Genomic DNA, 12080 nt, shown 5'->3' on the forward strand with positions numbered 1-12080 from the left:
TTGTCTGCCCAAGTGTTTTCTTAGGAGCAATTCCTAGAGAAAGAATTCCTGGATTAGATTATGCATTTAACCAGAACTTTCATACATTTTGTGTGATGGTCACTTGGAGAGATGCCATCAGGGTGCGTGACCATCAGTGAAGCTCTGAGGGTTCCATTTTCCCTACGTGTGGTGCCGCTGTATTTTCTGTGCATGGTATGATCCAAGCATAATCATGGTGTTTAAGCAAAATTTTATTGTACAGTATCTTTAAGTGTAGAAAGTTAAGTTGTCCACAGATAAAGCCCATAAGTGTAAACTGCTTGGGATTATAACTGCCTTTCAGGCTGATCAGCCCAGTAATTCTGGTGAAGGTGCTAGAATAGCTATAATAATCTCAGCAAGGACTTCCCTGGTGGTCTAATGGTTTAGAATCCACCTTCCAATGCAGGGGACATGGGTTCAATCCCTGGTCAGGGAACTAAGATCCCACCTGCCACAGGGCAACTAAGCCCATGTGCCACAACTAGAGAAGCCGGTGTTTTGCAACCAAGACCCGAGGCAGCCACAAAATTAAAAAAGAAAAAAGAATTATCTCAGGAAATGCAATTTGAAGCCTAAGGATTCATCTCTTTTAACGTGAAATGCTTCTCTTTAAAGACAACAATGCAAGGGTATCTTTAGAGGGAGCTGAAGTTGCAGGTCCTCCTGTAAATGTCAGAGTGTGAAAATGCAAAATCAGTGCCCTACCCACAGCAAACAGGAAGACACCCCGGGCCTCTTTTTGCTCCAAAAACTTCAAACAGAACCTCCACCACGTACTCCATTCCGTTCCCTTGAAAAGAAGAAATTTTCAAGCATTTGATGAGAAATAATTTTCCAAGTGTTTTACATCAATCTCAGCTACAATGGCAGAGCTGTTGTCAGCATTACAAATGAACCCATGTGGTCGGATTGCTTTATCATGTCAGGAAGTGTAAGCCGTTATTCAGAACCTGGGGGCCTGTTTTAAATCGCCTGCTGTAGGTTATTCCATCATCTATATATCACAGGGCATTGTTGCGGGGTAACTAAGATTCATAATTTCCAAAAAGAGGGTGATTTGTCATCCAGTTCTGTAGCCTGATGTTTGCTTGTTTCATCGGTCTTACTGTTGGGTGATTAACGGAACAGCCAGGAGATTTTAAATACTCCTTAGACAACATTCCCTCTGGAGACCTGCTCGGCTGCAGTCCATTCTTAATGCGTGCAATTAGAAGCTGTAAATGTATTCAGAATAGATGGGCTTAGGGGAGCTGCGGTTGTGGCTGCGGGAGCTGACTGTTGGATAATGGCTTAAGGACAAGATGGAGAATTCAGCAGCGACTCTGGGTTTTATGATCAGGTGTCTATTCTCATTTGTATGGTCATTCATCTTTGTCAGTTCTGGAGTTCAGACTCCAGAGATGGACCATCTTTCTCACCCATCTTCTGTCTTAACGCTGTCCTCTGGAGAATTCGAAATCTGTGATTGTGTTTTGTCACTTCTACCCTGAGACAGTGAAAACAGAAGTTACAGTGAGGGACTTCTCTGGTGTCCAATGATGAGGGCGCTACACTTCCACTGCAGGGGACGTGGGTTCGATTCCTGATCGGGGAACTAAGATCCTGTATGCTGTGCAGTGCTGCCATTGAAAAAAGGTTGTAATGAATTTGATGAAGGCTGTTAGTGATCAGTTACTCATCTTCTGGATTCCTATGAATTATTAACCTTGAAATAAAGGTTTTTGGTTTTTTTTAAACTCTTTATTGTATATGGGAGTATAGCCGATTAACAATGTTGTGATAGTTTCAGGTGGACACCTAAAGGACTCAGCCATACATATCCATGTATCCATTCTCCCCCAAACCCCCCTCTCATCCAGGCTGACATATAACATTGAGCAGAGTTCCCTGTGCTATACAGTAGGTCCTTGTTGGTTACCCATTTTAAATACAGCAGTGTGTACATGTCCATCCCAAACTCTCCATCTGTTCCTCCCATTCTTCCCTACTGGCAACCACAGGTTTCTTCAGTAAGTCTCTTTCTGTTTGGTAAACAAGCTCATTTGTGCCATTTCTTTTCATATTCCTCACATACAGGATATCGTAGTTCTCCTTCTCTGACTTACTTCACTCAGTATGGGTGGGTTGGGAAGGGTCTCAATGAATACTTGGTATAAACAGGCAGATAGCTGATTAATCCCCAGGGTTTATAGTCACCTTCTTAAACATCTGATGTCAATTTCAGGATGCCTTCTCCTTTAAGGTACACCTTAGGTTTGCTGAGAATGTTGTTATATTTCTAAATCTCCTTAGTTTAAAACGTTAAATCAGTTTTATGCCAACCAGATTCCGTGTTCAAACAGGTCAACTAGGAACAAATAGAGAATAAAATAGATTAAAGGTACTAAAGAAAGTGAAATGCTAATCGCTTAGTTGTGTCCAACTCTGCTACCCTCATGGACTGTAGCCCGCCAGGCTCCTCTGTCCATGGGATTCTCCAGGCAAGAATACTGGTGTGGGTTGCCATTCCCTTCTCCAGTGATCTTCCCAACCCAGGGATCGAAACCAGGTCTCCTGAATTACAGTCAGATTCTTTACTGTCTGAGCCACCAGGAAAGCCCAAAAATGCACTAAGTGGCATTGTTATAATTTTTCACATGACAGTCACAATAGCACTTCTGATCTAGAGGTATGTGTTTAGACATCAAGTTAGTGACCTGGTCTTTGAGTTTTCAGGCATGTCTTAAATGTTGTTATGGTTCCATCATCCATGATTTTTGCTTTTATTTTTATTTTTGTTTGGCTGCACCAGGTCTTAGATGCGGCATGTGGGATCTTCGATCTTGGTTGCACCATGCGGCTTAGTTGCAGCATGTGGGATCTAGTTCTTTGACTAGGGATTGAACCCAGGCCCCTCTGCACTGGGTGTGCAGTCTTAAGCACTGGATCATGGGGGAAGTTCTAATTTTTGTTTCTAAATACCAGTAACTAATGCATGTAGAGTAATGGTGCCTCGAAGGCCATCAATCCTGAAACTGTAAAAACTTAAACTTGACCTGGCTACACCTTCTTGGGTTTTAAATTCTCACTTTATTTCTATTTTCATTGTTTATTTGATTTTCTCTCTCCTTTAAAACTCCGTATTCCTATATGGATACTCTAATATGCCAGCTCAGATGGTCATATTTTCCTTCCTCGGGCTGATCTGAGGAAAAATCACTTTTTCAGATGGAGCATTCCTGTTATTAGATCTCTTTCGGCATTCACAGACCCCCAAAACAGATTTTTCAACTTAACATTCACTAAGTCTGATCACTCAGCAGAAGTTCTTGAATTTTTTTTCTCCTTATAATAACACACAAAAAAACCAACAAAACAAGCGCTGCTGGAATAGAAAGCAGCAAAGAAAGTGACTTTAAGGAGGATTGGGTTTCTATTCTAGAACAAACTTGGAGTGTGGTACTTAGTCTGTCACGACCGATGTGGTGTCAGACCATGAAAATGACACATTTTGTTTAGAAGATAAAAATACCATTCTCCAGGAAATGGTAATATCGGAAAGGCACGTAAATGGGTGTTTAAAGGATGAGTTCAAACCTTGGTTCATGTGAAACCTGGATCTTAGGGGAAAAGTCAAGAGAAGAAAAATAAGTTTCGGGTTAAAATGAGGAGATGAAATCCACCAGAAAAGTTTAGGTGGGTCTGTGCCCGACCTCCAAGCCTCTACAGGCGAGTCTGTTTTGTTCTTTTTTAAAATCTGAGAATGAGCATAGTACATTTCCCCAGGAGAGGCTGAAATGGAATTACTCCAGATTGATCCATTCCCGAGGTGGGCCTGAGACCTTGGTTGTTTGATCAGGATTTTTGAACTTCATTTCCTGAAAATGATATTCGTATATCTGAAAAATGCACATAAGCTCTCAAACCCAGGTGCTGTCTCTGCATTTAATTTAAAATTTGTTTTTTAAAAATTCCTAAAATAAGACAAAGCATTTGGTTCTTTGTTTGATCCTGTTCTAATGTCCTTTTCTAAATTCCTGTGACATTAAATCTCCAGCCCAGGAAGAAGTGGGGGAAGAGAAGCAAGGGGATATGGGATTAACTCTGTCTCCTTCTAGAGTCTAGTAGGTCGGGGAGGAGAAGGGCAAGGAGGATCTCAAACTCAGTTTAGTGAGTTGGGCACCAGCGCTTTTAATAAAAAATGAAGTGAAATGGAATAGAAAATATCAGAGTGCCTGGCATGTAATAAGTCTAAGTTATTCTTTGAGACTGTACTGTGTATGTGTGTATCTGTGTGTGTATGTAAACAGTTATCTCATGTGTGCAGGGTGGCAATATAAGTCACAAAACATTCTAAAGATCAGTGTTATCGATTATGGACTATATTCATACAAGGTTGTCTTTCCTAGGGATCCTGGGGTACAGATATGTTGAAGATCACTTTTCTCCAAGGATCTTCCGAACCTGCTTTTCTTAGGAGGTTTAACGGTTTTCTAAGAGGACATCTGAATCTTAACATTTCAGTAAAGATTTTCTCCAGAGCTAGTTATGCATTATTATTATTATTAGCTTTTGTGATTGTGTCAGAGTACTCTCAATGCGTTATATTACATTTATTCTAATTATGTTACTAAAAAAGCACAGAGGAGGAATTTCCCTGGCAGTGTACTGGTTAAGACTCTAAACTTCCAATGCAGAGAAAGCGAGTTCAATCCCTAGTTGGCTAACTAAGATCCCACATGCTTCAAGGCGCGACCAAAAGATTTAAAAAAAAGAAGAAAAGTCATAGAGGAAATGAACTTGTTTCCATTGAGAATTCAATGAATGAGGTGATTTCCCTGGCAGTCTAGTGGTTAGGACTCGGTGCTTCCACTGCAGGGGACACAAGTTTAGTCCCTGGTTGGGGAGACCCCAGCCATACCCACATACCCATACCATACCCAACCATACCCACATACCATGCAGGATGGTCAACGAAACAAAACCAAACCAGAAGAATACAACAAAAAAAGAACTGGATGAATGAAATTAAATGTATGAATGAACACTTTCTCCTTTCATGGTTTTATGTCCAGTTATATGCATTTGCAAATAGTGAAGTTTTAGGTTCACTTGGGTTAATGATATTAATACTGTTTATTGACCCTGCGATACAGCTGTATAGTAAACCACCTCAGCATATGATGACTTAAAACAATCACAATGTATTTTCTCATGATTTTGTGGGTCAGTGGTTTAGACTTGGGGCTTCCCTGGTGGCTAAGACAGTAAAGAATCTGCCTACAATGCAAGAGACCTGGGTTTGATTCCTGGGTTGGGAAGATCCCCTGGAGAAGGGAATAACAACCCACTCCAGTATTCTTGCCTGGAGAATTCCATGGACAGAGGAACCTGGCAGGCCACAGTCCATAGGGTCACAAAGGGTCAGACGTGACTGAAGCGACTTAGCACACATGCACAGTTTGGACTTGGCTCATCTCTGCTTCCTCTGTGTGTATTGGGCTCACTTGTAAGTTAGGCTGAGGCCTAACAGGTCCTGCGTGAGGGCCTGAGTCTCTCTCCATCAAGTATACTCTTAAGGAGGCAGCCCAGCCTGACTATGAGGCAGCAGTGTCCCAGTGGGTGGGGGCTTCCCAGGTGGCTCAGCGGGTAAAACATCTGCCTGCAACACAGGAGACGCAGGTTCAATTCTTGGGTCAGGAAGATCCACTGGAGGAGGGCATGGCAACCCACTCCAGGATTCTCGCCTGGAGAATCCCATGGACAAGAGGAGCATAGCAGGCTACCGTCTCTAGGGTCACAAATTTGACACATCTGACGCGACTTAACATGCATGCACACATGTCCCAGTGGGTGAGGGCCCTGGACACCAGCCTTCAAGACCAAGACTTGGGAATCACTTTCACTTGCTCTGTTATTTTTGGTTTAATATTATTTCTTTATTTGGCTGCACTGAGTCTTAGTTGCAACATATGGGATCTAGTTCCCTGACCAAGGATCAAACCCTGGCCCCCTGTACTGGGAGCTCAGAGTCTTAGCCACTGGACCACTAGGGAAGTCCCTCCTTGCTGCGTAATTAATGCAAGTCCCCAGGTGAGCCCAGCATCTAGGGGTGGGGAAATGGGTTCCACCTTTTGTTGAAAAGGACCACAAAGACTGTGTTTTACTGTGTGTGTGTGTGTGTGTGTGTGTGTGTGTGTGTGTGCGCTCAGTTGTGTTCGACTCTTTGTGGCCCCATGGACTGTATCCCTAGGAGCCTGGCAGGCTACAGTCCATGGCATTTTCCAGGCAAGAATACTGGAGTGGGTGGCCATCCCCTTCTCCAGGGGATCTTCCTGACCCAGGGACTGAACCCACGTCTCTTAAGTCTTCTGCATTGGCAGGCTGGTTCTTTACCACTAGCACCACCTGGGAAGCCCCAGTCTTACATGACAGCTTTCAAATGGCAAACCAGAACTTTTATCTATCTATGGGTGTGTATATGTCCTAATATATGAACTTAAGAGGACATTCCTATATAAACCATCTTTCTGGTTTTATAAAGAAGACATTCTTCTTAACTGGAATTTCACTGAAATATTTTCTATGACCAATGGCTGACATTTCAGTAATAGCTGAGTCAGTTCTCTGTTGCCCCCTCCCCCTGCATTGCAGTGGGAAGTACCTTTATGTTTATTAGGCCAGGCTCAGCTCAGGTTGAGCCATCAGAAGAACTGTTAGTTCATGCAGGGAAATGAAAATAAAGGTTTGGTGTGGGCACAGCTGGTTGAAAGTTCAGAGCCGAGCAGCCTCTGAGCTCTGTGGGGTCATTGTCATGGAGCTGCGTCCTCTCCTTTCAATATACCCCGAACTCTTCTGTTGCAGAGATTAACCAAAGTGCTGACAATCTACACATGTTTCTCCTGATCTGTGGACTCAGACAAGTGAAAGACCCTCTCTATTTGGTGGATGCATTCTCCGGTATGTGTTCTTGGGTGACCCCTCGCCTGCGGGATTCCAGTGCGGTTCCCATCTTCAAAGGTCTCTCCTTAGGACTTTGAGATTTCTCATTTTTTTTTGCCCACCAGCAGAACTGTTTCTAGATTGTTGCTTTGGAAACAACCAGAAAAATAATCACGCTGTTAGTCATTTCAGTTGTTTCCTATTTTCCTGTGCCCTCAGCTTCTGTTTTGCTGTTGTTCTTTAGTCGCCCAGTCATGTCTGACTTTTTTGCAAATCCCATGGGTTCCTGTAGCCCACCAGGCTCCTCTGTCCATGGGATTTCCCAGTCAAGAATACTGGAATGGGTTCCCATTTCTTTTCTCCAAGGAACCTTCTCAGCTTCTGAGAAAATCGTAAAAAATAGCCAATAATGATAAGGCTAAAATAATTTTACCTGGAAATAATTTACACATGCCAATTTGTATGATACACTTGGAGTTTTGTTGCACTGCTTAAGTTAGACTATAGACTCCAGTGTATACTAAAGTCCATATTGAGTTACGATGGCATATGCATCCTAACTACCTAATAAATTAGATATCTGAATAATGTGCAATGGTCTAGAAAAAAAAGTTTTCCTTAAAACCATAAAAAGTCCAATACTTACATTTCAAGTAATTGTGAGTTGACTAACATGAAAGCAAAATGATATGAAAGAATTTATATTAGCACAATTAATACTGAACTGACTTATGTTTTCAGCTGTGACTTAAAACCATTTTAAAAGTCTTTTTTTTTTTCTTTTTTCTCCTCAAGAATGGCATCAAGAAGAGCCCAACGTTTACATGGTTATTGTTGGTCCTGAAGTAAGTTGATTTGCCATGAGCCTTGATCTCATCTCTGTTTTCCTCCATTCTTTTTAGACATTTTGTAAAATTAGTTCCTTTTCACACTCATTTTTTATTTCTTTTTAAGCAAATAAAGCCTGTTTGCCTTTTAAAAAATGAACACCAGGCTGAGGTTAGAGATGATGATGCTTTATAAGTCTTTACAATTAATTTAATGCTACAGAGGGTAAGTAATGGATCCTCTCAGGACTAGAGGCATATAAAGAAAGTTTATCTAAGTTGGTGTATAAGATAGATGTCACATGTGGTCCAGATCATCTTTGAAACTCGTTGGAAGTGCTCAGCAGATATGGAACTGTTCATCCAAGCACTGGATTAGGTAATTGACATACATTTAGAAGCCAAGTGGGGTGGAGAATAAGTGCCTATAAGCACGAGAAATAAAGTCTTCACTGGGGGATGTCCTTGGCTGACCATGGCCATTGTCTGGGGAACAGAGGTCAGTGGAAGGGCTTGGAGGTGCTGCCTCTCAGCTCCCTGGGATTCTGGACACCCCCGCTCCCCCTCGGCAGATCTGGAGCAAGCAGGTGATCTGTTCCAGAGTCGATTCTTTTTTTTTTTTTCAATTGCTACCAAGGCTGTGTTTTTGTTTTTTGTTGTTGTTTTTTTTTTATTTTTGGCTATGCTGGGTCTTTGTTGAGCTCTTCTTTCCTGCATGGACTTTCTCTGGTTACTGTGGACAGGGGCGCCTCTCTAGTTGCGGTGTGAGGGCTTCTCACTGCGGTGGCTTCCTTTGTTGCAGAGCACGGGCTTAGTTGCCTCATGGCGTGTGGGATCTTAGTTCTAGGACCAGGGATGGAACTCACGTCCCCTGCATTGGCAGCTGCACTTCCAACCACCGGCCCACCAGAGAGGTGCCCCCCAGAGTCAATTCCAAGCACTCAGAGAGTCTGGGTGGCAACACTGGTCATCTCGTGAAAGCAAACGCTGATTGGCTCTGTCCAAGCAGTTTAGAAAACAGAACCCTCGTCCCGCCAGTCAGGATGTAACCCAACGCCAGTCGGGATGTAAGGATGTCTTGTCTTCTCTTCCTGGGGTGTCTGTATCAGGGCTGTGTCTTCTGTTCCCATGAACGACATCTCCCACTGCCTTTCCCTTCCACCCAGCAGGGATGGCTGAGTCTGGGCATGTTAAATGCCTCCGTGACATCCTTGTTCTATTCTGTCATTTCTCATCTTGTCAGTTTCCTAGTTCCCTAGAGACCCATGAGGTATGCAATAGAAGTGGCAAGCTTTTCTCAGGATTCTAAAGACCTCTGGAAACACTACATTTACCTGGAGAAAGGCCCCCTAGCCTAAAAAATATACCAGGAGCTAGAATTTGTGGGGCCACATTGGTTGTCACATGGAAGATGAGTCACCCCACTGTCCATGTTGTTTGTTGGTGTAACGGGCCCTCACATATACACACTTGCACACACATACACACATCACACACAGGCTCAGGGCAAGCCTTTTGATGGTTAACAAGATAATTCCCAGTGCACTAAAGAATGTTAAGTCACATAGGCAAAGCTATTACTAATATTATTTTAATTCTCTTTCTGTCCTTCTGTTTGAGCAGCATGATTGAAAAAGCTTTAATTTGATACTGAGATTCTTGCTAACCAAGAGAGAAGGCTGCAAGCTTAGAGCCGTGGCAGCAGCAGTTATCTTGAAAAAAGTTAGTAATGTGGCTTTCCTTTTCATTGCTTTTGTTTTTATGGTTTGGTTCCATTTATGATGCATGATACTGGTTTTCCAACTCTGAAAATTTCCTTTAAAAATCAGTTGATTAAAAAAATGAATTTATTTCACAAAAGTATTAAATAGACAATAGTAGAGAGGGGGCACAGATGTGATGAATTGCAAAAGTACGCAAATAGCCACTTTGGGAAACAGTTTTTTTGAAGACTCAGTGTGCCTAGGAGGTGCAGGTTTGAACCCTGGGTGAGGAAGATCCTCTGGAGGAGGAAAAGGCAGCCCACTCTGGTATTCTTGCCTGAAAAAAATCTCATGGATAGAGGAGCCTGGTGGGCTACAGTCCTTGGGGTCGCAAAGAGTTGGACACGACTGAGCGCGTGTGTGCACGCGTGTGCACACACACACACACATACATGCACACACAGTGTATTTGGAGGCAGAAATACCAAAAGAACAATACTTGGTGGAGAAAAATGTTCACGAACAACTCTGGCCTAATGATGACCTGATTTCTCTGTTTGACTTTTTCTGTCACGCTTCCTTTTAAGGAAACCTGGAGAGAGGTGGCAAGCTTCAAAGTATAGCATTAAACATGTGCCAGAAACCCTTTTCCAGGAACATAAAGCCTGAAGCAGCATTTTAGCTGGTACTGGAGTCAGAAAAGAGGGAGCGACTAGGGTACGTGTTGTTTTCCCGCATGCATTAGCACCTTCTTGCTTAACTCACTTGCCTACAAGTGAGGAAAGCCATTTGTTTCATAAAGACTTCCTAAGTCATGGTCTCTTAGAAGAGGCACTTCTTTTGTTTTTGCTTTCTTTTGGCTGTGCCAGGTCTTAGCTATTGGGTCTTTGTTAAGGTGCTTGGACTCTCAAATTGTAGTGCAGGGCTCCGTAGTTGTAGCGAGAGGGCTTAGTTGCTCCGAGTCATGTGGGATCTTAGATCCCCGACCAGGTATCAAACCCCACCTCCTCTGCATTGGAAGGCAGATTCCTAACCACTGGACCACCAGGGAAGCCCCATTTATTTTGTTTTCTAAACAATTAGGAAGGCTTTTCCGTCCCCAGGGGAAAGAAACTTATTTTCCCACTTGTTTTTGAAACATACAAGCTTCCCTCTAACTTTAGTTTGCCTACTTTTGAAAGAACAGCAATTGTGAAAAATGTGTTTCCTTCCTCCTAATTTCACTGCAAAGAAATTAGACTCTTGGGCTCTGGGTTGGGAGGCAGTAGGGGAGGGTGGAGACTGTGGCAAACTGTGGCAAGCCTGACTGGGAGCATGATCAGCCACAGCAGGATTTGCATCCAGAGATGCAGGCTCCCTTGTCAACCTTCCAAGAGAAGCCACAGCCCAGAGGCCTTTTTTTTTTTCTCTTTTGAAAAAAAAAATGCATGTGTGTGTGTGTGTGTGTGTGTGTGAAATTTTTTTTTTAAGTGCTGGCAATTAGCTAGACAAACATTCATGTGTGTCCATGCTCTGACTCTCTTTCTCTCTTTGTTTGCCTTGTCGGTCCTACAAAATGAACCTCTGTAGTTTCTTTCTTTTTTTTAAAGTTGTGTTTATTTATTTATTTTGATCACGTGAGTCTTTGTTGCTTCACTCAGGCTTTCTCTAGTTGGAGCAAGCGGAGACTATTCTCTTGTTGCAGAGCATGGGCCCTATAGGCCTGAGGGCTCAGTAGTTGTGGCTTGGGGGCTCAGTTGCCTTGTGGCGCATGGAATCCTTCTGAACCGGGGATGGAGCCCATGTCCCCTGCATTGGCTGCGGATGCTTAACCCCTGGACCACCAGGGAAGTCCCTGTATTTCCTCTTTTGTAACTTCCAGAGGGAGGCAGTCCTAAGTGGTTCTGAGCAAGGTCTCTCATGACTTTGCCTGATGAGAATCAGGAAACAGAGGGTGACTTGAGCTGCACCCCCGAGACAAAGCAGGTTTATAGGGACCCTGGGAAAGTTGTGCCTTGGGAAGCTTTGGTGCTTCCACAGTTTCTAGTGGAATTTCTCCTTTCCCCTTTCCTCCTCCCCTTTTCCAAGCTAGTCTAATACATCTCTGACATATCTGAGGACATATTTCTTCCTGAGCCAATGCAGGTCCAGAACAAGTCTCGTAGAATCCTCCACCCCTGAGGCCTAGAGGTCCCTTCTGAAGCTTCATCTTCAGCCACTGACTTAGTCTGTGTGGGTGGAGCCAGGAAAGCAAAGCGGCAAGGGAATGAAAGAGAAAGAGGAGCCTGGAAAGGGAACTCTTGAGTGAAGGGCCGTGAAGGGTTATGGTCTGAGAGTTGCTGGTCCTTAAGTTCATTGCCATGAATTAGTAATAATTCTCAAGCACTTCTTCCACACGGCCCTCCACTATCTGTAATTAAAAACCCTCTAGGAAACGGAGAAAGGCATCTTGGGTTGCAAATTTGCCACTTGGAAAAAACCAGTTATAAGCACCTGGCACAGTGCCAGGGCCACGCTCAGTCTGGAGGTTTCCTGGGATCTGCTCACTTCTCCCCCATCCAGAGAGACTGGATCTTCCAGATCTAACTCTGCCTGCGGGGATGTGGCTGCCTTCTCAGGCTTGCAC

General features: G+C 43.4%; 1 protein-coding gene across 3 annotated transcripts in view; it reads left to right on the top strand.

Annotated features, from left to right (window-relative positions):
- The window catches only part of GLT1D1 (glycosyltransferase 1 domain containing 1), a 111363-nt gene that overhangs the window by 53097 nt on the left and 46186 nt on the right, over nucleotides 1–12080 (top strand). For all 3 annotated transcript variants that reach the window (XM_043902100.1, XM_043902101.1, XM_043902102.1), the window contains 2 exons: nucleotides 6868–6963; nucleotides 7741–7790. In XM_043902100.1, coding sequence (XP_043758035.1) covers nucleotides 6868–6963; nucleotides 7741–7790 — 146 coding nt within the window. The remainder of the gene's footprint in view (nucleotides 1–6867; nucleotides 6964–7740; nucleotides 7791–12080) is intronic.

This window comes from Cervus elaphus, chromosome 5 (assembly GCF_910594005.1).
Source record: "Cervus elaphus chromosome 5, mCerEla1.1, whole genome shotgun sequence".
NCBI classification, from domain to species: domain Eukaryota; kingdom Metazoa; phylum Chordata; class Mammalia; order Artiodactyla; family Cervidae; genus Cervus; species Cervus elaphus.